Genomic DNA, 25,776 nt, shown 5'->3' with positions numbered 1-25,776 from the left:
AAATTAATCCTTCTCCGTTAGGCTGAAAGAGCGCTCATTAAATACAGCGGAGCAGTCGGAGGCAGCGAGGGACGCACCGCGTTCCTGGAGGACGCGGACAAAACCTGCCAGCGGTCTCCAGCGCAAAGGCTGGAACCCGGGAGCCACACTAACAGCGCTACGACTGTGACGGGAATAACTTTGAATTTGGAGAAAACATTTGGGGGGGAAAAAAAAAAAAAAAAAAGAGGGGAAAGTTACAACTGTGGCAAGTGAAACAAAGCAAGCACAGAGCCGGTACAGAAAGTAATTCAGATTTTAAAAGAGGAATCTTCAAGCAATTTCTTCTTTTTCTGTTAAGAATAACTCCTACAATCCCCAGAGATAAATGCTGCAATCAGCTCTGTTCTCAACTAAAACGCCAGATCAACACAGAGGCCAGGAACAGAGACCTCTGATCCGGAGGAGCAAGGGCTAGCACAAGCTCTAGAGGTAGCAATAAACATTTAGCAAATCTTCCAGTTAATGAAAAACTAGCAGCTAGCTAGCAGCTTTCCTATGTAAATATTAACAGAAGATTTAATTTCGTTCCTTGCGATGAAAGCTTAGCTGCTTTCTGTTGGCAAGATCTGTATCCAACTGATTTACTTCTGCCGCACTGGGTCCAAAGCTTGCTTCTGAAGTCATTTCCAAGGGCTCAGCCAGCCAAGCTCCGAGGGAAGCCTGCCTTCCCAGGGAACACCTCCCACTTCTTAGGTATGAGTAGAGTGGGGGGGGGGGGGAACCAGAAGAAAATCTTGCTAGCAGTCCTTCGCCTTAACCTCTCCAGTATCAATAAAGAGCGTTCAGCAAAGATGATGTGCAGCACGGCACTCTCCTCTGACCCAGCATTTTGATCAGCTCTGCTTTGATGAAGTTTTTTTGGGGGGGTTTTTGTTTGTTTGGGGTTTTTTGTTGGGTTTTTTTTTACTTCAGAGCTCTGTACCAGCAGCAGATCCAGCGCAGTGCCCAGGGCAGCTTTCAGTCTCAGTTTTGTATCTGGGTATTTACACAAACACAGCCTCGAAGCATTTAAAAATAATTCTCTGTCAATTGCGAAGCAGGGGCAGAGCCATCAGTGCCAGCGCAGCGCCTTGCACAGCCCGTGCTCCAGGGACAAAGTCTCCCGCCCCAGCGATCTGCCGGGGTTTGTGGGAGGAATCGATACTGATGCTGCAGCGCAGAACCAGGGCTTCGTTCCGGATCGAGGTTTGCTCTTACCTGCCAACAGCCCGATGAGGAGCATCAACAGCCAGCCCGAAAAGGCATCGCTCACGCTGTGTATCAGTGCCCACGTGGACTCTTTACTTCTGCTGGTGATCTAGGAAAGTTTAACAACCTGGTAAGACACTGATCTGCTTTGGTGTAAATGCTCTAAAAACTACGTGGCGACGTTGTTAGTGGAAGACAGCCCCTAACGTTCAGAACAGCAGCTATCAAGACGTATTCTGCTTCGAGGGGCGAGAGAAAAAGTACCAGGCAGTGTCTGCTCCCACAGCTGGTACAGTAAATGCAGCTCTGGTTAGGAGACGTGCAAGAACAGATCAAGGATACTTCCATTTCTCCCTGCCAAAAAGAAAGTGTTGAAGTAACGCTTTCCTCCTAGGCATCTTCTGCATAAAACCAAGACAAAATTCATCCCGTAATCTTTTAAAGCCGTCACTTGTTAGTAACAGCAAGTTACCAATATCCTGATGCCACAAGCAAATCTGAACACTGGAGAAACCGTTCGAGCACTCAGCCCCCCGCAATTGATCACCGTCACCTCGTGGGCACGGACGCCCACCACCCGGGAGAGCAAACAGAAGCTGTCACCAGCACCGCATGGTCTCCAGCTCCTGCCTCGGCATCGGCAATACAAACCAGGCGTTGCTTTGGGCAGAGGAGACTCTGCCAAGTGCCGCTCTGCCGGACACGAGGCGGGTCGCGGGTTTAATACCAACAGAGGCATGGTCAGGCTGGGAACCAGGCTGTGCTGGTGGCACTGGGACGTGGGACTCGGACCCGTCCAAGGCGCCCCAGGAGGGTCAGCTCCTCAGGGGCTCTGGCCCCCGTCTGGCAGGGGCGGCGGAAGCCTGTCAGTCTCACTGCTCTTGACAGGCGGACAAAAGGGTGACACAACAGCTACTGTGTCCCGATTACCCCGGCTGCCTCTCCCAAGGGAAACGCTCCAGTACACCACTGTTCTTCCCGGATAAAAAGGCACATTGATGCAAACAACTAATACTCACTAAACAAGGAATAAAGAAAGTAAGAATCCTTTCTGCCTGAATGAGCATCGTTTATTTTTTCCTCTGGATTTTTGCCTTTCAAACGCCGCGCTGATCACGGGTAGAACTGCTGCTGAATGGAGGCGGGGCTGGGGTGGGCGCCACAGCTATTTCCTTTACATTGCTTTTCACTGGACCAACCCTACACCTCTGTGGCCAGCAGTAACTTCTGCCTCGACCTGAGCTCAACTTCTCTCAACAAAGACAGAAGCAGTCTTTTTATACCAGCGCCTCTCCGCAGATGGGAAATAGATAGCCCTGTTCCGTGCCGATGGGCATCACCTTTGTATACCCGCATCTGTGCGCGAGGGCACACGTGTGAGAAGGCTTTTGGGTTTGTGCTCTTAATCCATAGATGGGAACAGTTTTGTGGGCAGGAGGCGGTGGGGGCATGGAGCCCCTTAATCGGGCCTGCACTGCTCAGGTTTGGGCACTATACTGTACGGCATGTGCTCCCACACTGGGCAGGGACCGGGTTCAGTTTGTGCACTGTTATTAAGACACGAGTTGTTTTGTGAGGCTCAGGAAATAAAATAATTAAAGAATATTTTGGCAAACAAATAGACAAGTTGAGTTCAGTCATCACTCTAGAAGAGTTCTGCCAGCAAGGGTTTCCCATGAATCAGGAGCACGCTGGGGACATCGGTACTTTGTTTAAAGCATCCCTTGCTTTCTAAGCAGATTCCTTTAACTGCAGAGAGCGGTGAAGTCCTGGGAATGAATTCTGGAAGAATTGCACCTAGGCTTCTCAAACATGCAGCACAAAAAAAATCCAACAGAAAGAGCATCACTCACAAGTGCAATTGCGTGAGCAGAAAAATAGCCTGTTTCTTTACCAATAAATGGGATCATGGGTGCTTAGATTCTTCCATTACAAACCATGCAACAGCAACGTAATTCTTCCAGATAATGCAGGCACCTTCCGTGAGCAGGACTGCAGCTTTTGCTATGCTTCAGTCTCGAGCAAGTTTCACACGGCATAAGAAAATGTGCCATTAAGGCATTTAAGATGTGTCTCAGAAATCCACTAAAGCTTTTAGAATAAATAAAAGCCTTTGGAAGAGAAGAGGCGATTGATAAGCTGCAACAAGTTCAATTTAGTGTTCCTTTTCCTCCAACTAAAGATCCCACGGAGAGGGTCTCAGCTCCCATCCTACGGGCAATCCCCCCATCCTAAGCATCTCTCTAGTAAATGCCTCCTTAGTCCAGCAACCAGAACTAAGATTAGCTCTAGCAAGTTCATTATTCCGCCTTCAGTGCCAGCAAGGAGTAGTAAGAAATGTTACCTCTCTGTGCCTGTCCCGGTCCCTGGACTTCTCTCGCACCCAATCTATAGTGTTGAAATCTTCGTAGGTGCCCACGCCAGGAAGAGGTTCCTCCAGGAAATCCATCATCGTGCTTGTGCCGTTCATCCCTCCTCCATTATATGAGGAAAAGCCTGCGGGGGGGAGGAAGGGGGAAAATTGAGCATTTCTTAGTTTTCCCCCTTTTTAGGAAAAAAACCCCAAAACCACACACATCACCAAACCACTAACTTAGGGGGAAACCCACAGATTTCAGTGGAAGCAAAGAGCTAACGAGCTGTTCCTCGAGCTAGATACCCCAAGCAAGCCTCCCAGGGAGGACCCGGGCAGCGCGGGTACGCCCCGCCCCAGCTCCAGCCGTTCGCGCAGACGTGGGGTCGTTCCTGGAGACGACTGCTCAGGAACCAAAGTAAACCCACACTAGCACCTAGATGTTGAGTTTTCCCTAAATCCAGGACTCACCATGATGGTATTTTGCCATCTGAGGAAAGCAGAGGGGAGAGGGAGAGGAGAAGGTGAATATTCGAGGAGGGCTATGGATGGGAGCAGGGAGACGGGGAAGCAAAGCATCCGACCCTGCCACTGCTGGTGCGGGGGGCCAGGAGGGCCCGAAAGGCAGAAAGTGGTCCCAAACGGGGGCTTGGGAAGGCACCAAGTCGGGGCTCGCAGCCTCCCGTCAGGTGAAACAAACTCGGCCAAACCACTCGACGTTCTGTCTAACCTGCTCCAGCCCATGGAAAACGATGCTTAGTGTGCATGTACGCTCCCAAAATTTTGGTCACAAGCCAGTCTCTTCCCAGTTAGGAGCGCAGACCAAGGGTGTGGGGCAGGGTAATGCCAGAGCCTACAGAAAACCATTAATCTACAGCGTGACGAGGGTTGGCCAGAAGACAACATAAAAGGGCTTCGCATGGTACAAGCCATGCTCCCAAGCAAAGCCTCCGAAGTGCCGCTGCCCCTGGTTCTGCCCTCCTCTGCCAAGAAAATAAATCCATTAATCATGGAATCGTTGAATGATTTGGGTTGGAAGGGACCTCTAAAGGCCATCTAGTCCAACCCCCCTAGTCCTGGACCCCAGCGTAGAGAACAGGTCAGATCTGGTGGATTAATGTTGTCTCCACGGCCCCAGGCGCTCGGTTTACGGCCCGTTCCCAGCCAAGCTGACGTTCTCCCGGCCCCTCCGTCTGCGACGTCCCACCGCCCCGCCGCAGCCCCCGCCGCAGCCCGGCGCCCCGGAGGGGAGGGGAGGGCAGCCGAGCGGCAGGCAGCCGAGCACAGCCTGCCCTTGCGGCACCCGGGGCAGAAGCCTTGGACCCGAGCGGATTTTCCCTGCCCTGGGAAATGCATTTAAATCTCTTCCACCTCGAAAACATCCACGAATCTATTCCTGCTTTCATTTGCTCCTAGAACAAAATATTGAGTATCTTTGATCTGAAAAAGAACCTTTAAAACCCCCATTAACGTAACAGTTGCTCCTTCAAAAATGGGTTTCTTAAAGCCCCTTGCAAGCAGTTTGAAGAAGCTGTTGAAACACATCGAGGAAAAAACAAAACAAAGGTCTTTTAAACCCTGTCCAAGGAAATCAAGCAGTTTTCTTGACAGATGAACTGACATGGAACAAGTTTTTCTGTGCAATTCAGCCCAAGCTTCATTCCTTTGCTGCGCAAGCACTGAGGCCCCTGCTCCAAGTCAACACCAAGAGAATCCTTCAGTAATTACTCCATATATTTTTCTTTCTAAGCCACTGAATGCTGAAAGGGCAAAAATTCCCTGGGTTACTCCAAGAAACACTCTGCCACATTTCAGTGGAGATGAAAGGTGCCCTGCAGCCTATTATCCGCTGGGCAAAAGTGCCCTCAGAAAATATACGTGGCACTACTTTACCCACCGAATACCCATTTTGTGACTCCCTTAAGAAGCCTCCCATGCTACGCGCCCTCCCAAAGGCTCTCTATGGCCCTGGCAGCTGGAGACCTCCTAAGCTTTACACCTACCTTTGCTATCTGGTTTTTTTTTTATTTTCCTTTCTAAAAAAGCCCCAGAAGCAGGAAGGGCTGCCGAGAGCTGCCGACGGGCCCCTCGTCTGCAGGACTTGAGCTCCTCTGCCCAGCAGCTTTCCTTCCCGCGCTACGCAGCTGCGCTCCAAACCAAGCTCAGGTCAGGCGCGCCGGAGACAGAGCAGCGTCGTCTGCGTCGAGCCCGGCGGATCACGAACGCACGTTCTGGAGTTGCCTGATACCCAGCAAGTTACGCGGGCATCTCCGCGTGCTTGGTCACCGCTCTTTTACTCCGATGCCCCTACAAGAAGCCAGCACCGACAGTACCAAAAACGGGGAACATTTGCGTGCAACCTTTCTGTTTAAGAGACGGAGGAGGCAAGGGCGCGACTGATGCATGTGAAGGAGGGAAGGATGCAACTGATCACCCCTCCTTTGGCACCTGCAGCCTGCCTCTACCTTCTGCGTCCGGGAAGACAGCGCACCGGCGAGACGCAGCCGCTGGGGACAGGGAACCGAGCTGTGCAACAAGCTGTAAAGCAGCAGGGAGTTGCACAGATGAACTCCCTGACATCCCAGCTCCGAAGGCCTTTTAAAACAGTCTCGTACAACATATATTGCTGTTCGGAAAAGGAGGAGAGCAAGGTGCTGCCAGGCAGCTAACAGGCACAGTGAGCAATCTCCGTAAGCGGCTGCCAGCCAGCAGCAAACCAAAGCTGAGTGCAGAAAATCCATGAGAAGGCAGTAAGAGACTGAAGTGCTCAGCAGCCCATTTCTCACCCGAGCTGGGAATCCCAGCCTTACATGATCACAAATCATTCCCTGGGCAATCCACAAAGCCACTTACACCCCGTATGCTCCGCAGAGCAAGCCTGAGTTCACATACTCCTAGTAACCCGTACGAGTAGCACATACGCCGTGCGTGTTCGTCCTCCAGCAATATGCTGCTACAAAAAGCTTCCAAGGGTGCACACGCGGGACACGAGTAGGGAGGGCTGTTTTTCAGACCTGGGCAGGAGAGTAAATCTAATCGTGGCTCTGTAAGACACTAAGCGTTTACAGTCATCCAGAAGAAAAAAAAAGGGACTCAAAACCCAAAATCCAGTCAAAAACTGAAAGGTGGTGGGGAAGAGGAGTATTAAAACGCCCATACAGAAGGATAACATTTAATATTTCATTTAGCACATTTAGGTTGTAGATACCACCAGGGCAAAGATGTCTTCGGATGGGGAGAAGTGAGGAATTCAAACAAGGGCTCTCTGCCCCATCATCTAAAAACAAGAGAGGGGAAAAGAGACCTCTGATGTCTTCCCAAGCCCATTTCCCAGATTGGCACAGCTGCCTCTTAACAGACAAAAACCTGCAGGAAAACAAGATGAGTCATGTAGCATAACTGACAACTACCACAAAATAACCCACTTTAAAAAGGCTCCTTGCTTCATTTGGGACAAAAAGAGGTTAACTGAAGTTCTCCAGAGATCTTCCCAAGTGGTGAGCGTACAGACTGCGAGCCCCGCCTGCCCGACTCGCGCTGCAAAGAAAACGGGGCACATTTGCCGAGAGCCTCGAGGAATTACTCTGTTCTTAACAACATTTTTGCACTTACGAGGCCAACAGCTTGGAAATACACAAACTGGCATCAATGCTTTCAATATCCCCACTGGAAATCCCAAGCACTGTTCTACAAATCTGGTGGACGAAAACCTGCTTGAATAAATCATCCTAACAGCAAGAGACAACCAGGTTCAGCACGTACGGCGCCGAGATGCCTGCAACTCCTCCTGCAAGCCTGCTTACCCATGTAAAGCCGTCTCGATGAGTGCTTCCCCACAGCCTCCCAAAGCAACGGCCCCCCTCTGAAGCAGTCCTTCAATACAGGGGACAAGACGAGGCATCATCCCAGGCAATCACAGCTCAACCAAGTCACACCTACAGTTCAGAGCTGCAAATCTTCGCAGCAAAGGCCACAGACGCGGACACCATCACCGCAGCAGAACAGCTGAACCAAAGAGGCAAGCCGGGGTTTGATCCAGCGTGTCGGCGCGATGGTGGCACCGGGCCGCGAGCATGCCGCTACCCCCCAGACCGCGCACCATCCCAACGCCCACCTGGGCCACTGGCATGGAGTTCTCACCACGGTCACCAGCTTGCTCACCTGGCTCCGATTCCCATTTCCAGGGTCCCCTCTCACATTACAGTGGACTTTTAACATCCTTGCTTAGATAGCACCTGCTTTCCTGGGAATAGGGAAAGCCAGCATCCATTCAGGCGTTTACTTTAGCTCTGTCCCCCAGACAAGGGGACCACCACGGCCACGCTGCTTTCACAGCAGCTTCAGATACAAGTGACGAGGTGGCCCTGGCGGGGGGCTCTTTGAGGCTTTGCTAAGTGTGGGTGACGGGTTTCTACCAAGCCCAGCGAGGCAGAAGACGACACCGAGTCCGCCCTGAGAAGCGGGAGATGAACGGCTGTCTCCTGCACGCTCCCCGCTCAAAGCCCAGCAGCCCAGCCAGAAGGGTTTGCTTTTGCTTCTGCAGGAACGACCAACTCTTCTAGAAGTGCAACAACAATTCCCGTCCCCACGCTGCAGACAGCAGGCTTTCACTGTCTGTTCGGTTTTATTTTGGCACACCTACCGCAATCTTTCCTAACGATAAAAAGATACAGTTGTCCTTAAAAAAAAAAAAAGTAATAATAAAGCAGTGTTAAACCTAGTTAACTGAGACTACTTTGAGAAGCATTTTTGCAAGAAGATGAGATCAGGGTCATTCCTTGCTCACTCGTCTGGAATAACTGCCCAGACCAGCGACTTTTCCCTGTCCTAGGAACACTCTCCCAGCTCAGAGCTGCCACGGAGCAGGACCCCGAAGGCACAAAGCCAGCACGCAGCGCTGCCCCGCAATGCAAGAGGGGCTGCAGGTCATGGCATCCGCAGATCTACCCTGTTACACAGCACTGGAAGACCCACGGGTACCAGCCTGCGTGATCCCAGCCGTACCGCAACCGGCGGCTGCTCAGGAGACCTCCCGACGCGGCCAAGCGCGGAAGGGACGGTCTGACTGGCCTCGCACGCTGGGGACCAGCTCCAGCCCGGGGACTGACCCTGCTCTCCAGACACTGACCCCCTCCGGCCCAGCCTGCCCTCCCTAGAGCAGCAGGGGTTTATATCACAAAATCAGAACCCCGAGGTCTCCAGCCACGCACGGCGATTTCGCAGCCATGTAAGCGCATAAGCTGTCCATCTGACAGAAGATAATGAGAAAAATGTCCTTATATTTTTTCCAGGAGTAATACTGAACTATAAAATGGCTCACAGCCATAAATATTTATCAAGATCATATTTCCTGCCTCAGCTTATTGCAAATCAAGGATCCTGGGATAACCAGATAGGAATAAAGGAAAAAAATGAGCTCAGTAATGCCTTGTCAAAACACAGTCAAGATGATCGTATAGGTCTCCCCAGTTCCTAACGTATGGATCTCTAAATCAGTGTTTAATGCCTAGAGACAGCAAGTTAAACGCGACCCTGATAGAGAAATTCATTTTTTAAACACAGATTTGTTAGCGTTTTGATCACCTCTTCTCCCCAAGATGGGTTAATGCTCCACTTTAGAGAGTCTGCCTGGCTTGGGGAAAAAAAAAAAAAGGCAGTGCTTGTTAAAGTTACAGGCATCTGTCATTTGCAGTACAGCAAACCCGCAGGGCTTTATTAATTTTCCTGCCAGCACAGCGAGACGACAGCAACGGCACCTGGGACAGGTCTGCCTCCGCACCGCTTCCCTGGCTCTAGCAAATCTGGAAAAAGAAAGGGGTTTGCAGACAAAAGGGAGACCGGCAGTCAACAACCAACCATTACACAGCAGAAATCCACCAGACCACCCCGGCTGCAGCCCAAACACCCCTGCGTCCCAGCAGAGGAGCGGGAGCAGCTCCGGAGCCGCCGCCAGCAGTTCGCTGCCCCGCAGCCTCCGCAACGCGCGCCCGCAGACAGACGCCTTCCCCTTGGCTCGCGTCCCCTCTTCCTCCCTGGATGCGGTCTCCTCACCCTCGCTCAACCACTCCTCCTCCCGCAGGAGCACCTCTGGGAGCCCATCCGTCCCATGGCCGCACGGGTCGAGGGACGGCGGGCCTCCTTGCGTCTTACAGCGGCACTTGCTGCATCCTTCTGCTCCGGACTCGGCCGAAGAGGAGCCCGCAGCGGCGCTGGGCCCTCCCCGCACGCCCGGCGTGTCGTCACTGGCGGCCGTCACATGAGCCAGCCCTTGCACCTTGCTGGAAGGGGCAGGATCTGAGCGGCACGGGGAGAGGTTCACGCTTGCAGGCAGGCAAGGACAGAGGAGGCTGGCTACGGCCGGGGATCGCGGCTCCCGATGCGCCCGCAGTGGGGGCTGCACCCCGAAGCTGCGAGCGGAGCCGCTCAGGCAGCACTCGGGATGTTTTATCTGGCAAAATATATTCCCAGGGCTAAAATCCGCCCGGTCGCTGTGCTGCACAGACTCGCTGAAGCTGACTGCGCAAGGGCTTTAAGATGGAGAATAGCTCATGCTAAAGCTGTTTGCTCTCATAAGCACTAGAGGTCAGGCAGGTTAAAGCTCTGCTCAGACCTCCAGACCCCCTTCACCCCGACAGTCCAACCCCAAAGACCTGGCAAACCAGCACTCCACCACCTCACCACGGTCCGTCCGTGGCGGGACACCCCGGCCACGAGCACCCCGTTAACCACCTCGGACCAGCGATGCTCCTGGCCCACCAGCCCGGGCCATGCCCTGCTACGCACCCACACGCTTTCGAAGGTCTGGACCAAGTCAGGCTTCGGCACAGGAACCACGCATTTACCAGTGGAGCCTCCTGACGCTGGCGGGTCCGTCACAGATGTATGAAAAAGCCTTTCTTATCCCACCCAGTGACATTTTGCTTGCTAAGTGGCTAGTAGCAATGCTCTTTGCTCACCGGCTCTCCAGAAGGCAGGCAGGCACTGAATTTTTCTTTTGCCCTCTCTGCACAGGCCTATTTCGGCATGCTTTCCCCAGCCCCCATCAGCGCTCTTTATCTTGCCAGTCATTGTACATAAGAGTTCAAAGGGGCTGGTGATTAAGTTCTTCTGGCTCCAATTTGCTAGCGATAGCTTGTCATTTAAACGTTGTCTGGCAAGTCTGAAACACTACACGCCAGCAAAGCTGGCTTTGCTCTCACCTGATATGCTGGCTGGAGGCTGCTCTCAAAGCCCTGGCTTTCTGTCTGGAGGTCAAGGAGGAAGGCAGTTGAAGAAAAAAGCCAGGGGAGATAGCTCCCAGCCCAGGGATCATTCTGGGAGGTCAGCCCTTCAGCACTTGAAAGCCCCTGGCTAGCAAGCCAAGGAAAGGTGTTTAACCCTTCCCAGAGCAGCAGCCAGCCCCAATACTGCAACTAGCCACGCCACCACCTCCGCTTCCCACTGGAGAGCAGAGAGGAGGACAGGGCTAGTGGATAAAACCAAAAATCCACATGAAACTAAGGTTCACTAACCCTGCTGCACTTCTCGGTGTTCTTCGTTGCTATTGCAATCCTCAATTCTTGCCCCTAGAGCTCAAAAAACCCCTTCTTAAATCCTACAGCAAAAAGGAGACCTTCCAGCCATTGAAACGGTTTTAAGTCTTCCTCCGAAAGAAGCGGGGACCACAGTCCTGCCTCTGCTCCCTACAATTTAAAGCACATCCAGCAACCGCCACAATGCCCGGGCGTTGCATCTTGTTCCTCCCGAGCCCAGCGTCTGCCTCACCGCCGCCACGAGCGGAGAAAGGCCGCTAAAGAAATGCGCAAAATAAGCTGGCATCACTGCCTAGCTTACACACCCAACCAGAACTACTTTAGTCTATTCAGAAGAAACCATTTGTATTTTAATAGTTTTAGAAAGGGATATCGAGGAATTAGAAATCAGTACAGCTTACCCTCATAACAAACCACTTGACAGAAGCAACCCCTCATCTAGGAGATACTACTTGGTAAGGCAGCCGTTCCAACAGATTTTGCTAAAGGAATCAGGCCTCGTAAATCTTAGATTTCTTCCAAAAAAAAAAAAAAAATTTGACAGGACTGCAGATATAATCTAACTGACCAGGTATTTGGGTACCCATGAAGCTTTAGACAGAATTTCCTTTACAAAGTCTGAAGCAAATTAAGCTCTTGGGGAGTAACAGGGAAAGTTTTCTCAGAGAAAAGCAACTGGCTGAAGACAGAGGATGTTAAAGGCATAAATTCCTCCGAGGAAGGCAACAGTGGAATCCCGTTCATTTCTGCTTGTGCTGGACTATTCAGTATATTTGTAAGTGGTCTGGAAAAGCGGTGCCTACCCTTACTGTAAGTTGTGCTGGGTAACCAGCATCTCTTCGGCTGGCTTTGAAGGACTGCAGCTGGGCTACGAGAGAGCAGAAGAGACTCAGTGCCAACAAAGCAAGGCATAAGGGAGGGGGAAGAGCCAAGGCAAACAGTGTCATGCTCTAAGTCAGCACGTCTGACTTAAAAGTTCAAGTGTCTGCGGATAATGCTCTGCAAGCAGTTGCTCAATACTGGAGAACAGTCAACCAGGAAACAGCTTTTTTTTAAAAAAAATCCCTTAAACGAAGAAGCAGAAAAGATTTACTGCTGTACAAATGCACCTTGAACATCACGTGTAGGCCTGGTCACCTTTACTGTGGCACAGAAAGGAGGCGATGCCAGTAAGACGAAACAACTTCTGGGAAGCACGACTGTATCCTTACACGACTGTATCCTTACAAAGGCTGTGCCACCCCATCAACCCTTTGGCCAAGATTAAAATCTATGCTTGACAACAACTTTGAGAAAGCACTGCTGAGGCTGCCTTGCTGCCTGGCGTAACACCAGCACCTCAGTACGACAAGGAAAACTAGGAAACTATCTGGGGATTTTATCAAAAAGCCAGGTTTGAGTCCCAAGCACAGCTTAACAGCAGGGGGGGAATAATCAAGGAAAGTCTTATCTGCGGCCTTTTACTGACGAAATGCTGAAGTCCAAACCGGAGGAGATAAGAGCAAGAGAATGTGCCACTCAGTGAGTTTTCAACAACACAAACAGCACAGTAGCAGGCGTGAAAAGCCACTGCAGTCCATTTTAAATCGTTTTGACTGAAAGAAGCCTGAAGCACTTGGAGCACCTACATCTTGGCTCCAGCTCTTGAAGAGCTCCAGCCTTTGGGAAGCAGGCACGTTCTTGCAAACACCAGCTAGGAGCAAAGTTTCACGGTCAGTCTAGATCCCGCGTGAAGATGTTGTTCAACACAAGCATCCCGTGTTGCAGGCAGCAGGCAGGGCTGGTGGTCCCCATCGGGGACCTGACACAGGACCAAAGTCCTGTCACTCATTAGTCGAGGGCTCGTAAGGAAAGCACAGAGGAGCACCGGCTGCCAAATGCACTCCAGATTTACAAATCTACCGGGCAGCAGGGGACTCTTCCTCCTCTGGTCACTTGACAGGACCCGCCAGCCGCAGTTGTGGCTGGCTGTTCAACCTGGGACGCCACCACTCTGGCGTGAAAGTCTGACAGTCTCGGAGAAGGTGGCAAGAGAGGGCTGAGCTCTGGTTCCAACAGCTGTCACTAACTCACCCCATCCGACAACACACAGACAGCAAAAGCAGCAGGTCCCAGCCAGAGGCCTGCAGCCAGCTCCACCATGGGAGAACCTGTTACCACCTCGCCAGCTCCAGCCAAGCCTGTGCCACCACATCTCCAGGCTGCGTGCCTGGCACCCAAATATTTGCCAGCAAACATTTCCTGAAGTCACTAGGGGAAATTTGTAGAGTGAAGTGAAACTGGTATTTGGGCAGGCAACTGTTTCCCCTTTTAAATTTCCTCTTTTACTTCTGTGCCACCCCCCCGCAGACTGGAGCATCCCACCGACAGAGCGCCTCTTTCAGGGGACCCTCCTGAGCGCCGCCACCACCGTCGCTCCAAGCCGCACGTGCCGTCCCGGCTGAAGGGACATCCACTGCACCGGAGAGCGCTCCTGTCCCCAAGCTTTTATCATAGAAGTAGCCACAGGCCTTCAAACGCCCTGGGCGGAGATGGGGAAAGCCTGTTTAAGCAAGGAGGGAAACAACCCAGTGCTGTTTCAGGTCAGCTCGCGTTACCCACCGCTGCTCCTAAGCTCCACAGAATAATAATTTCCTTACAAGAAGTTAAAGAACTCAGCTCCTTCTCCCCAAATATTAAAAACACGAGCACGTGTTTAACTTTAGACAGCTGATACCTCAATGACTCTCACCAGCAGGTAAGAGAACGTGAATTTACAGTTCCATTACCAACGTGCGTGACGTGATTATTTCTACGTACCGAATTCTGCACATACTAGTAATTAACAGATCTTCAGAAGCAAATTGGGTCACAAGTCGTTATTTCAAGCTCTGCGTGAGGAGTTTTGAAGTGGACTCCCAGACATGCCCAGTTCTCAAAGTCGCTCCCACCAGCAGGTCAGGTCGGAGCGAGCCCGCTGCCCGATACCTGCACCGCAGCTGACCCCGAGGAACCAGCCGCCCTCCTTCGCGTCGGACGGAACCCAGGCAACACCGCACCCGGGATGCGAATCTCGCACGTGTCCCCTTTGCGCACGGACAGAGGGTTTTTAACCGCAAACCACTGCTTATCGCTCAGAGTTAATGCGACCGCTACAAAAACGCAGCAATCCTTCCTCCGCTTGAGCCCGAAAGCTCAAGGTGAGAGGGACCAAGCCAAGCAGAAAACGACCACACGCTCCTTACAGGATCTCCAGCAGCAGAAGAGCTGGCCGTTTCGGCTACCGACAGGCGACATTTGAGGAAGTCTGTCTTCACTTGCACTACCTGGAGGCAGACCACATAGCTGAGAAGCAAAACCAGAAGGATTTCTTTTTAATTTTTGCCCTACAGTAAACAGGGGTGTGGGAAGAAGAGGACGAGAAGGTTTATGGGAAGTCATGGAGACTTGCAGCCTGCTGTCCAAAATTAACTATTTTTGCTTTTAAACTAACTTACGATAATTCACAGAAGATAAAAATCAGGCAGATCTTGCTGGTCGAGTGCCAAAGCTCAGTAAAACCATGCGGATTCATCCCTCCCCCATTAATTTCACAGCCTCAGGCTCAGGCCAGAGCAGGCAGCAACAGCCCCTCTCTGGGCAGACGAGTGGTGGCAGGGGAAGCCCAGCGTCTCGGGCTGTGCACAAGCTCAGCACCAAACCCCTTCGTGCCGTTACATTTCCAGACTCTCTCCCCAACAGACAACCTTTAAAATTACAGGTAAGGACGAAGGGAAAGGGGGGGGGGGGGGGGAGCCTCTGCTCGTATCACAACCCCCGAGCAATCGCTCTGCGCCGTCATCCCTGCCCATCAGACTTACGACACCTCCCTTGTGGTACGGCCAGCTCTTATTTCTGACAACTCCAGAAAGGACTATCCAGAAGCCCTATAAGCAAAGTGGTGGGAGAGGATATGCTACGTTTAATAGCAAAGAAACCACACAGATGGCTGAGCGCGCAGTTTTCCCCTCTGACAGGTTATTGGATGCGTGCAGCCTGCAATCAGGCAGCTCGGTTGCTGCAGACAGACAAGCAGTGCCTCCCCACCACAACAAAGTCACTCACACGCTTCTTGCAATTGCCATTTATTTTAAGGAGATTTTCTGCTTTGCTCGGAACACGCGCCTCCCACCAGCCTCCGTTACAAGGCGGTGCTGGGAGCCAAACGTGGCACGTCAGCAAGCGCTCAGCTGCTCTGCAGAAGTCTATTCAGGGATGCAACGCAGCGCAGAATCCTGCAAACTATTCACATCGGTGCCGCGACACGCTAGGCTCCCAGCCTCGGCAGAGGCCAGTGGGACCCATACAGAAAATATTAACGTGAAATCCTACCGAAAGCCATTATGAAAAACAGAAAGCGAAGAGACGCACGGGTATTACCTCCCATCTCCCTGTCGAGCGGCGGGTCATCGTCTGCCATGGAGAAGTCCAGAGATGCTCCTGCTATTTCCAGCATATCTTCATCACTAGTGCTGCTCTGGAAACTCCCCCGTCGATAGCCTTTCTGATCCATGGCCAGAGCTTCCAAACCTGGGAGCAAAGGGAAGATTTTTAGAGCACGAGCATGAAGACCCATTTTCTAAGCCAAGCGGACTGACGCCCACTTGACACTTTGTCCTGAAGACCAGGAGGCCACACTGCTCTTCCCACGCGAAGGAGAAATGCAGCGATACCACCTGAAGTCTGGGCTAGAACAGGACAAAACTGGACGTTCACAACTCCAAGCAAAGCTCTCGCACTAGATTTCATATTGCCACGTGCCAGAAACTAACATCAAGTCCCAGTACGGCATCTGAACTCAACTGGAAAGACATACAAACACAGCAGCGTTAGGGTGCCCGGGTTCTTAAGAGAAACAAGGTTAGAAAACTTTGCACACCAAAGTTAAGCCTCACAGAGGAAAATCCTTCTGTAATAAGGGATCCTACCCACGTATCCTCTACTCCTCAACCCACCGCCTGCTGGAAAAGGGCTCAAACTGGATTTTGAATCCCCAGCTGCCAGCCACGAGCCAGGCTTAACCAGGGCAACGAGACCGACGAACTGCAAGCAACCACCCCAAAAACCAGCAACAGCCCCCGGCGCGGCTGCCTCGGCCCAGGTGCGCTGCCCCGTGCCACCCCCCGCCACGGCTGCCCCTCGGGTGCCTCGCAGCTCCGCTGGAGGGGGGACCGGGGTCACTTTGAAAGTTAGGTGCCATACAAAGTCCACTCTCGGATAATCGTGCACAAGTTAACACTAACCTCCACAACTATGATCTCAAACACAGGAGCAGCCTGAATGCCTCAGATAATGTTCTTCTCTATAGAAAACCAACTATATTTCCAAGTTCTTCATCTAAAAAGCCTCTGAAGGTATTTCCTTTTTCTCCTTTGCATTTCCCACCAAGACTGTGAATCAATTGCTATCTGCTGATCACTACCAGACAGAGCAATTAGAAATCCACGCTAACAGCAGGTAAAAAATGACTCGGGTCAACACCACATTAGAGAAGGCAGGTGGCATCTGCTGATGCATTTTCTGAATAATTTCCGCACGTGCTCTCAACAGGTTTGCAATCACTTTTTTTTTCCTTTTTCTTTTTTTTTTTTTTTTTTTGACCGTTTCACCTCCCACAGTGCCCTGGCATTTACTGCTAGAGCGCCGTGCAAAGCCCATCGCGGAGGAAGGGTCCTCGCAGCAGAAATGCGGCCGCGATGCTCTCCAGACGTGCCGAGCTCACCTACCTCTCCTTCTCTGACACACAGGCAAACTGGCAAAACAACCCAAGGGAACGATGATTCTTAACCACCCACACATGAAGCTGCGAAATGCAATCTGGAAGTGCGCTATTAAACTTCATACATCATCTTAATTAAGTACCCTTGACCTGCTGCCGGACCCGGCCATCTCAAGGAGCTGCCCATGCCAGACCACGACACAAGACCCGTCGTCTCTCCTCTTCTCTAGGATGGCAGGGCAACTACAAAAGTACAAGCTCTGAAAACATAATAATAAAACTAAATTGGAAAAAAAAAAAAAAAAGTCAGGTTGCAGCCTCAAAAATAGCTCTTGCAACCTGAAAGTGGAAATCTTGTCATCTAGATGAGAGGACAGGCCGTGCTCGCTTCTCCCTTGCAAACATACACATTTTTCAAGAGAATTATAGAGGAACCAAATATGCAGCTCAGCCTTATTTCAGGAAGGGAAAAAGCCAGCCAGCATTTGCAAACAGTATGAATTACATACTCGGCAGAAAGCACTTCCTATTACAAAAAAAAGCCACGACACCACACAAAAAAAGCCTTGGCATTGTACGAAGTGACGCACTGGGCTCTTCACCGAGCCTTGCTCTGTGGAACACGCCGTCACTTAACTTTCCAGCCCTGTTTACTCATTAAACTGGTGCGGCGCAGACCAGCAAAGCAAGCGCTGAGCACTGGCGGAGGGGAACTGGGCGTTCGGGAAGGCCCCCGCCGCTCGTAGCACGCTCTGAAAGCGGAGACGGCTGCAGCCCTCCGTCAGCGCGCACGGAGAACCGGAGGCAGGAGAAACCGAGGAACTCAAAGCTATTATGTGCCAGCTAACAATAAAAGTAATTAAATTTCATTAAAGCGCTGTGGCGCAGCTCCGGTAAGCTGCTTCCAGGGAGCAGAGCGGAGGAGGCAGGGATGGCGCGTTTCACCCCGGCAGAGAACGGAAGAAACTCGGTGCTCGTGTGTCGCAGGGCTTGTCTGCAGCATAACCCAGTTTCATAGGTGTTTTCCAATAAGGCTCTGTGTGTGTGTGTGTATATATATACACACACGTGTGGGAGGGGAGGTTTAAATATGTCTGTATTCGCATATTTGCTTCGCACAAGCATAAATTCATAGTCCTGCCAGAGGCAGAGGCCCCCAGCGGACAGCAGGCACGATGCTGCCAGCACGGCCAGCCAGAAGTCCCTGTTTGAAAACTGGAGCAATGTCACCTCCTGCTCCCCCAACCCATCCCCAAGTTTCTTCTCGTTTACAGCTTAGAAAAACCCAAACCAAGCCAACAAGCACACCCCCTTCCAGTCACAGCAGAGACCAGGCAGCACCCAGCCCGAATGCAGCACACAGAGGATGCAGATCGTGATAATTCAGTGCTCGCTTCTCTCCCAAGTCTTAAAGCTGTCCCTAGGGAGACAGGTTTACCTCGCTCCCTCTACGGGCGAGCAATGCCTTTCCAGGCTAAACCATGTGCACCAAAAAAAAAAAGAAAAAAAAAAAACAAAACAAAACTGTTCCCATGCTTATCTATGTTGTTCATTTACCGCAATACTTCACCGGGCAACGGCTGCTGCTTCCCTGCCGGGCCGGGGCAGTGCCCAGGACGCCCCCGGAGCAGGCGTACGTACCGAAAGGCTGCTGGTACACCCAGCGCTCGTGGGAGCGAGCAGCCATCCTCCTCCAGCGGCTCCCATTCACCTCCTCTGCCTGTCGCAGTCCGTCCTGGTCTCTCCCATCGCAGTCAAGCAAAGGGAAGCAACGAAGCAAAACCTGACGGGGTCAGCCCCGCGATGCCTGGAAGTGACTCAGATGACAGCACTCGCCACCAGGAAGCTGAAGCACCCTGCTGCCAGCCTGCGGAGCAAACCCAGCCCCAGCCTCTGCCACGACGGCGACCTCAGCCCCCGCCGCGCGCTTCAATCAGCACCAGACGTTGCAGGCTCTTCTCCCCATTTCACGCTTTGGCATCACCGGCGTACCCAGCAAATCTGCTCCCCCAGCCTCGCCGCCCCTTCTGCTCCGCAGGGGCGGCTGCCAGAGGAGCAGGACCAGCGAGCCATGGCACCGGCGAGCCCCAGCACCACCACCACCACGCTCGCCCCCAGCCAGCGACACGGGGCTCGGAGCGGCCCTTCCAGCGCGCAGGTCCAACGCTGCCCGAGTCAGAGCGCTGTAAAAGTTCCCACAGCGATTTTTTCCCCGCCATCGGACAGGAGGCTCAGCTCCGGCTCCACCAGCACCACAAAGACATCACACCCGGAGAAGAAAACTTAAAAAGGAACAGGGAGCGATCCTGACCAGCCGCCTTCATGAGTCATTGCTGCGGGGGAAGAAGCGAGCTTACCACCTAGCAGCTCTTGCATGTGAAAACCCAAAGCCCAGATCACAAGACTGTCCCTTTGTCAGAGACCAGCAAATCTAAGCTGAGCTTTGACAGTTCAGGGCACCTCTTCCTCCCCGTCCCCACCGCATCTCTCCACAGGGGCAGGCACGTCCCTTCCCACCATCACCAGATCCAACGGTACACAGATAAGGAAAAACGTAGGATACACCAACTGTAACTGGGGAAAAAAAATGGAAAGGAGAGAAATAAATTATAATTTAGCTGTTATGTCAATACTCCAAGTACCTGGCTTGGAGCCAGCAGAACAAAGCCCTGCTGCAATATTATCACTCCAGAGGCTCAGCCCTTAAAAACAAAAAGTTTCTCAGAGCAGAGGAGGTTACTGCAGGAGACAGAAGCTCCAGTGCACGGGCCGACTCAGCGAGCTGGTTCGGATTTCCCTGTACCCCAGCCCGCGAGACGGGCAACGCTGCCGGGCACAGGCCCCGCGTCCAGACCGCGGGCGAGCGGGGGCAACGGGCTGGGCACTGACCTTAAACAACAAACAAAAAAGCCCAAACAAACAAAAAAGCCCAAACAAACAAAAAAGCCCAAACAAACAAAAAAGCCCAAACAAACAAAAAAGCCCAAACAAACAAAAAAGCCCAAACAAACAAAAAAAGCCCAAACAAACAAAAAAAGCCCAAACAAACAAAAAAAGCCCAAACAAACAAAAAACCCAAATATTTGTAATTTCTTCTTTAACTGCTAAAAAATCAAGCCAGAGCGCATACAAAGTTGGAGGGAGCATTCACAGAAGAGCTCCAAGGTTTTCAGCCCTCATCCGAAACCAAACCGGGGTTCAGACACCAGTGGGACCCCTGAAGGCATCAGTTTGTAGCTTCATAAAAGAGAGGATGCTATTTTTCTATTTTTTTATGCCGTTCCTTCCTCCAGCTCCCCGTGCTGCCTGAAGCCACCGCCACCAGCCTCCCCCCGTGCGGACGAGGCCACACCAAGAGGCGAGCCGAGAACCCAGAGGGATTTCACAGCACCTTTCAGGTCCCTTCGGGCGCAGTACGGGACATGCAAATATCTTCAGGGAAAAACGAAATGTTCTGTCGAGACATAAAACACGTTGCTATTAGCAATGGCTTGGTCTCATAAACAGCACATAAATCCCTTATCAGAAGGGCTTAGCGGCTCAGTTAAGATTATCGACATTTTGCCATTGCATTGCAAGCGTAGGGTCATAAAAGCATTTATTTACCTACGTTGGCTTCTCGCTGTCCGCCCGCCCGGCTCTCCTCTGAAGAGCAGACGACTGCTCCATCCTTGAGCATCACAGAATCATTAAGGCTGGAAAAGACCCTTAAGATCATCGAGTCCAGCCGTTAACCCAGCGCTGCCAAGTTCACCACTAAACCATGTCCTCCAGCACCACGTCTGCCCTTCTTTTAACTACCTCCACATCGGTCCGCTTTCCCCTTCGCCGAGGGCGGCTCCCCTCCTGGGGCGGCCGAGGGGGGCCCCGGGGCTCCCCCGGGAGCAGGGACCTGGAGAAGCCGGCAGCAGGGAGCCCCGCCGGCCGCGGCGCGGGGGGCACGGCTGAGCTGGCCGGCGGGAGCCTGCCGCTCCACCCCGCAGCTCCGCGCAGCGTCGCGGCCGCTCGAGCAAGGCAAACAAACAGCGGGCGAGCTGTGTGCGTTAGGCAAGGGCTGTTCGGCCAAGCTGGTCGGGAACAATAGACGGTTTTAGAGAAACTGGGAAACCTCCCAACACAAGCTGAGCACAAAGACTGGAATTGTTTGTAGGGCTTGTTTGAGGTTCTTCTGTTGCTCCTTGACACGTACTCACAGGGGCCCCAGGGAGACGATATTCCACGCTCTGCTCCGACACCCTTCCAGCAGGGTAACCCGCATCCTCGCGCCTCACCCGGTAACGCCGGAAAGTGGCGTACGAATGCTGCGGCGGTTCAGGTTTCCCTGGCGCTGTTGCACATCGGGCTGATACAGCGTGTTACCGGATTCACCGCCGTCCCGGGATGCTTATGTGCTGACAGACACACAGGCGCTTACAGCTGATGTCGTTCAGTCCTCATTAGTATCACCGCTTCTTGAATAATTCACCGCTCCCCACGGCTTATGCCGCTCAGCCCAGTACAGTGCAAAATGCCAGTGGAGGCAAACATCAATCACAGCTGATTTCACCCCCAGCTCCTGAGTGACTACACCTGGCTTCCGAATAAAGCCTTGTTTCTGGGAGCAGTGTTAACAGAATCACATATACTTGCCAGAAAAGCATATCTCCAGAAGCTAGATGTTCCAGTATTTCATTTATTAGATTAAAAATCCCCCACAATCATCCACCACTGATTAAAGAAACGGTTTGCTGCTGCAGATGCTTTACATAAAAGGGATTTCTAGAAATCAGAAAAAAGCATTACGTTTCCAACCGATAGCATCTTTTTGGTACACTACACCACCTTGCCCTGCTTCCTAAAAGCCAGAAGCAGTTCTTGCTGATAATTACCGATCGGCAGCCACAGCTCCCAAACCACCCCTCCCAGCCCTAGAGCGGTAAACTCCCATTTAAACATCTTGGTTGATACTGCCATTTTTTTCCTACAGTTGGCCACACCTGCAAGCTGGGTCCGTACAGGTTATGGCTGCTGGAAGCCAACAGCTGCGTGGGAGACGGGACAGGAGAGAAAAGCTGGTACGCCAGTGCACCGGAGACGCCGAGCACGGGAAGCCTCCCCCCCCTGCGGACGCCCGAGGATGAGCGTGGGAAGAGGCACAGAGCCCCACCGACCCCAGCCTCCCCCAGAACAGCCATGCCGCTCTCCTCAGAGGGCTGATTTGTTCCTGTTTCACTGGGGCAAGCACGGGTGACGCTCCCAATAACCGGCCTGTTTAGAGAGACGGACTACGCCTTGGGTTTCCCAATACCCACGTCCTGCTTCCAACGTTACGTGCTGCTTCTCCCTCCTCCCAGGCTGGACACCTCTGCTTCAAATCCAGGGAGACATGCTGGCGTGAGCCAGCCGGGACCGAGGAGAGGACCCCGGCCAGGCCAGCCCAGGCCCCGCACAGTTGCCATTCACGTTACCAAACAACGCTTCGATTTGCCTCTCTTGCGACGCTGACCACGGCTCTCGGGTCCAGGCTCACCTCCCGTTTCCTCACCCAACAGGTTCGGTTTGATCCTCTTGTACCATACCACCCCAGCGCAGCCTTGCTGGAGCGTGGCTGCTCTTCCTTGTCCCCATCACAGGAAGGCCACACAAGCGTGCCCGACGACTCCAGTGACGACAACGACTTTTCAGGTCTCGTTATCTAGAAACGGCACCGCCAGCAGCGTCGCAGATTTGTCAGCCGTTCCGGTCAGGAGAACAACACGAGCCGTCGGGAGAGCGGGGGTTCAGATCAAAGCAGCCTGGCCAGCGACTTTACTGTGATCACGGACATTTCAGTGCTTTTCTCCAGAAATCCCTACTTTTTTTAAGATGCTTCATCATATAGAAATGCAGGAATGCTGAGACGCAAGTCAGACGGTCTTGCTTTCGCTGGGTTGGTTTTTTTCCTCCTAAACCTTTTGTAATTTCCATTTTAACTTTCAATTTAAGAAGCCACAACCTTACCTCACCGACCTCCTCCCAGGCCCTGAAGCATAACCACCACACGAGACTCTAACAGCCAAGAGCTGCTTCACAAACACTTCCAGCTCCTTTTCAGGTTCGTGTTTTGACAAAAAGCAGCCTCACTTGGAAATGGAAAAGACCAAATTTACAGGCAGTTTGTGACTGTGCCGTGCAACAGGCAGTCAAGGGGGTTTGGCTACTGGTTTTTACGCGTTCTGTATTTTCCAGACTAACGTCAGTTATTTACAGCAGTTTCCATACCGCAACACAACCGGCAGCTTCTCTGCCATCATCACCCTCTTTGGAAATCCAGGATGGCGGAACTGGTTGCCTAGCACGTCACCGTGCAGGAGTATCAGCTGAGCTAGAGCCTTGTTTTTAAAACGTACCGGTGTAGCTGGTAAGCGATGACTCCAAAGCGCCGACGGGCCACCCTCAGGCTAGCAAATCTTCAACAACATACAGCCAGTCACTCCGTTCATCCAGCCTTCCCAGTGCAAATGGGAAGAGTGTGATTAACACCTGACCCAGCCTGAGACAGCCAGAATAAATGCAGGTGGTTTTCATCACGGAGACTGCTTCAGCATTAAGAACAGATCTGACACGGTTTTCACCCTGAAAACATCAAAGTCTTGGATGAAGACTCTAAAGCCACCTCCTGCCAAAATCTCCAGTCTTACACTGGATCACAACCAAAGCTGTCCTCACGGCCAACTCCTCTCCTAGGAGAGCTCTAGAAGCAGAACATCCCTACAGGCCCCGTTTTCGTGAAGGGGGTACGCTTCTTCTTGGATGCCCGTTTCCAAGGCGAGATGGCCACAGACCGTGCTCGAGGAGCTACAGCCGAAGCCCACGCTGACGAGAAGCGGGGAGGAGCCAGGGGCTCCCGCAGATGCGACAGCGAAGGCGCTCGAGCGGCCGAAGGCTGCAGGACCTGCCTCCGTCCTCTCCCCGTGGCGGGGTCCGGAGGGACCAGCCCCGCGACCTGTACGGTCCGGCGCAGCGCATCCAGCCAGCCACGGCACCTCCGCCCCAAAATCAAGAGGAAAAATGACTTGGATGCAAGACGAGAAGATTTTAACACAGAAAAGTCTTCAAAGCAGCAGGAAAACCAACAGTACGGGCCAAATATGGTTTTTAGATAAAGCGTTCTTCTTCCACTTTATGGTAGGGGAGCGCAGAGAGCATACGTGCCAGCCTCATTTAAACCCAGCCACACTTCAAGGCTCAGTAACGTTTCTCAAATGCGATTCCCGATACTGCGACAGGCAGATCCCAAGAACCAGTCCAGCAAGAGGCTTGTATTCTCTCCCCCATTCCCAAAAGCCCATCGCTGCACGGTCAGCCAAGCAGCACAGCTCCCCAGACATCAGGCGGCCAGCGCTCTGCAGCCGCCTTCGCCCGCAGACGCTGGGCGCCCGCCGGGGGCCCCTGCGCCACGAACCGCGCCAGACAGCTTCGCACCCCACGTGGAGCAGCCGGCCAGGCAGCAGCGCTCTTAAATACTGGTCCTTTCCCGCTTCCCCCATAGGGCAAACAAGAAAATAAGTCAATTTATTAAAGGTACAGATAATATTCTACCTCCCGACTGAAATAAGTTAACCGTAGCCACAGAACCAGCGTTTTGCAAACTCCTTTCCACCTTTCAGGTTAAGAACCTCATAGTCACAGGCTATTCATACACCGTAACCACGAGCTCCGCGACACTAATGCGGAGGACCTTCCCCTTCGGATTATGTGACTTAGAATCATCCTACTCTTTCCCCATCTGTTACATTTAGTTATTTTACTGGAATTCAAAAAGAAGAATTTGCCGTTAGAGGGCTGAGGTCCTTCGGATCTAATGGAGAAAGCTTATGGCCAAAACTGTGTCAGACAAAAAAAAGCCAAATAACCACTGATAAAATATCATCTCATCAAACATGACCACTTTTTCCCCCCTTTTCCTTTCCTTTTTCCATATTTCCCCCCCCCCCTTTTTTTAAAGAATAAGGACCATCGTGGCTATGACAGCAAGATTTCAACAAATACTTCCAATTATATTTTATAGTCCAGTTTGCTTTCATGCTTGCATCAAGGTTCAGCTGGAAAACTGTCATTTCATACTGTTGTTGAGTGCCAAGCACTGTATTTCCTCCAGCAGCCTACCTGCTCTTTTTTGTTTGCTTTATGAGACGCTTCACAGCACACCCTGAAATTCAAACAGCACAACAGTGACGACTTATTCTGGGGAGGCTGCAGTTCTGCTTCTTGCTTGACAACACAGAAAACGCCCAAATTACTGAAATATAGGCTACAACAGACTTAAGAGGGGATTTTCCGAGGCGCAAAGAGAATGTAAAGTACCCAACTTGCACAAAATCCTCAGCGAGGAAAGCCTCCTGAAAGCCTCCCCGTCGCGACGGTAAGGGGGTCGGAGGAGGAGAGCCGGGGCCCTGGCAAGAACGGCTGCTCCGCTTCCCCAGGGAGGTGGGCGTCGCGCCCCAAAGCGACGCTGCCAAACTGCAGGGCGAGTTACAGCCGGCACGCACCCAGCGCTGTGAAGCAGCCAGGCCCCCAGGGCTGCGCACACAAGTTGCCTCTCCAGCATCTCCCTCTCCACGAAATCCTCCTGAGCCGCTCGGCGCACACGATACAGCGTGTTTTATCCATTTTTGTCACAGCGATAGATTTCATTCGCGGGCAGCTCTTCAGGCTGACTGGCTGTTCGATCCAAAGCATAGGTGCTCTTTCCTTGTACAGTCACTAGATGTTTTAAAAAAACAAAAAAACCCAGAAGGAGGGATAAAAATGGCATTTTGGAAGCGCTGAATTGAACCCCACAGGTCTGAAACCCATTGCATTGAGCCAGGACAAGCTGGCACACAAACAACAGGGCTAACTCGCCGACTGCCATGCTGAAGCAGCTCTCGGGACTCATTGAATTTCTACAGCTGTTTCGGCTC

General features: G+C 52.2%; 1 protein-coding gene across 12 annotated transcripts in view; it reads right to left on the bottom strand.

Moving 5' to 3' along the window:
* Positions 1-25,776, bottom strand: part of LOC104021104 (Cl-/H+ antiporter 5) — a 41,416-nt gene that overhangs the window by 11,281 nt on the left and 4,359 nt on the right. For 6 of the 12 annotated variants that reach the window (XM_087748263.1, XM_087748262.1, XM_087748261.1 and 3 more), the window contains 3 exons: positions 15,514-15,663; positions 3,575-3,726; positions 1,240-1,339 (listed from right to left, as the gene is read on the bottom strand). In XM_087748263.1, the coding sequence (XP_087604389.1) occupies positions 1,240-1,339; positions 3,575-3,726; positions 15,514-15,646 (385 nt within the window). In that variant the 5' untranslated portion in view covers positions 15,647-15,663. Of the gene's footprint in view, positions 1-1,239; positions 1,340-3,574; positions 3,727-5,586; positions 5,894-9,439; positions 9,463-9,634; positions 9,790-15,513; positions 15,664-18,489; positions 19,730-25,776 lie in introns of those variants that run through there. The other 6 variants (XM_087748271.1, XM_087748260.1, XM_087748270.1 and 3 more) reach the window with 6 other exon arrangements.

This window comes from Nipponia nippon, unplaced genomic scaffold (assembly GCF_047370975.1).
Source record: "Nipponia nippon isolate SJK-2023a ecotype South Korea unplaced genomic scaffold, ASM4737097v1 scaffold_12, whole genome shotgun sequence".
NCBI lineage: Eukaryota > Metazoa > Chordata > Aves > Pelecaniformes > Threskiornithidae > Nipponia > Nipponia nippon.
This window is presented reverse-complemented; position numbering and strand designations above follow the sequence as displayed.